This window comes from Myotis lucifugus, unplaced genomic scaffold (genome assembly GCF_000147115.1).
Source record: "Myotis lucifugus unplaced genomic scaffold, Myoluc2.0 scaffold_162, whole genome shotgun sequence".
Taxonomy (NCBI): domain Eukaryota; kingdom Metazoa; phylum Chordata; class Mammalia; order Chiroptera; family Vespertilionidae; genus Myotis; species Myotis lucifugus.
In genome coordinates this window covers 1,595,402-1,597,107 of record NW_005871210.1, presented here as the reverse complement: position 1 = coordinate 1,597,107, position 1,706 = coordinate 1,595,402, and the positions used below count along the sequence as shown (strand labels likewise).

Below are 1,706 nucleotides of genomic sequence, written 5' to 3'. Positions count from 1 at the left end.
CTGGGGCGGGACCCCGCGGGCAGGGGCGTCAGAGCCCCCGGAGACGTCAGAGCCCCGGAGGGCATGGACGGCGAAAGTGGGAAAGCCCACCTGCGCGCAGTCTCCAGCCGGGAGCAGGTGAACCATCTCCTGAGCACCTGGTACTCACGGAAACCGCCTCTGGACCTGGCGGCACCCCCCGGCCTCGGGGGGCGTGGCCTCAGCCACCGCGCTCCCCCGGCGGCGCCCGGGACCAGGCTGTCCCAGCACACGGACGTGTAGCCTCCCCTCCCCGGCGCACGGTCGGTCCCCACGGGTAGTGGCGGTGCTGACCAGGCTGTAGGAACCCGAGGCAGGGCAGCCTAACCCTTGTGGGCCCCCTTCCACGAAATGTCGAATTTCGTGCCAAAAAAAAAAAGCATTTGCGGGAAGTTTTAATTCATTACTTTATTTTGAAGAAAAGTGCTATCGATGGACATTACTTTGAATAAAGCACTTTTGATGTTTTTCTTGAAATTATCGTGTTTTCTTTGATCACAAAAGCCGCATTATTAGCCGGTTATGGTTATCCCGCGTTATTAACACATTAAGCGCCCAGCCTGCTTTGTCTTCCGGATGGGAAGTATAGTGTCAGTCAAGCGCATAACATGTTAACCCGTATCCGCACTATTAACCGGTTAATGGTTAATCCGCATTATTTTTTTAATATATTTTATTGATTTTTTACAGAGAGGAAGGGAGAGGGATAGAGAGTTAGAAACATCGATGAGAGAGAAACATGGATCAGCTGCCTCCTGGACACCCCCTACTGGGGATGTGCCCGCAACCCAGGTACATGCCCTTGACCAGAATCGAACCTGGGACCTTTGAGTCCACAGGCGGAGGTTCTATCCACTGAGCCAAACCAGTTAGGGCTAATCCGCATTATTAACCGGTTATTAGTGTAGATTAATCATTAACCAGTTAATAGTGCGGATACCGGTTAATAATGCGGATTTTGTGATCAAAGAAAACACGATAATTTCAAGCGAAACATCAAAAGCGCTTTATTCAAGTGTCCATCGCTAGCACTTTTCTTCAAAATAATAAGTTAAAACTTCCCGCAGGACGCCGTCTCTGCTGCAAAAGTTGAAAGAACCTGTGCTCATCACAGTGGCGGTTGGGCAGAGCTCAGCCCCGCGCCGGCGCTGGCTGTCTGCACTCCCGGCCTCTCGGGGCGGCGAAGGGCGGCGGCGCGATGCAGCCCGTGGTCGCGAACAAGGCGCCGGAGCCCGAGCTGGAGTGGGAGAGGGTCCCGAGCCCTGGGCTCGCCCCCGCCCGCCGTGACGTCAGCGCCCTCGAGCGCGAGCACGTGCGCGCGCACCTGCGCCCCCCGCCCCGTCCCCCCCGAGGCTGCAGGAGATGGAGCGCCTGCTGCACGCGGTCCACAGCCAGGTGGCGGCCTCGGCGGAGAGCGCCCTGGACCCGGCGCGCAGCCCCGGCGCCGAGGTAGAGGAGCGGGTGGGTAGCTGTGCGAGAAGGTGGAGAAGTAGGCGGTGGAGGCCGCGCTGGAGGGGAAGCGCACCGTGGAGACCCACCAGCAGATCGGCAGCCACGAGTATCGCTGAAGGGCGCGGGGGCAGGAAATATTTGCAGAATGTGGACCAGCCCCGTCACGAGGGTGAAAACCCAGGTCACAAGGCAAGAAAAAAAAGAAAAGGAGACGTCAGAGAAGTGGGAAACGGAAG

At 57.6% G+C, this 1,706-nt stretch overlaps 1 protein-coding gene across 1 annotated transcript in view; it reads left to right on the top strand.

Moving 5' to 3' along the window:
• Window positions 1–261, top strand: part of CALHM3 (calcium homeostasis modulator 3) — a 6,302-nt gene extending 6,041 nt beyond the window's left edge. The window contains 1 exon segment of the mRNA XM_006095941.1: window positions 24–261. Coding sequence (XP_006096003.1) covers window positions 24–261 — 238 coding nt within the window.
• Window positions 262–1,706: the final 1,445 nt, after the last annotated feature.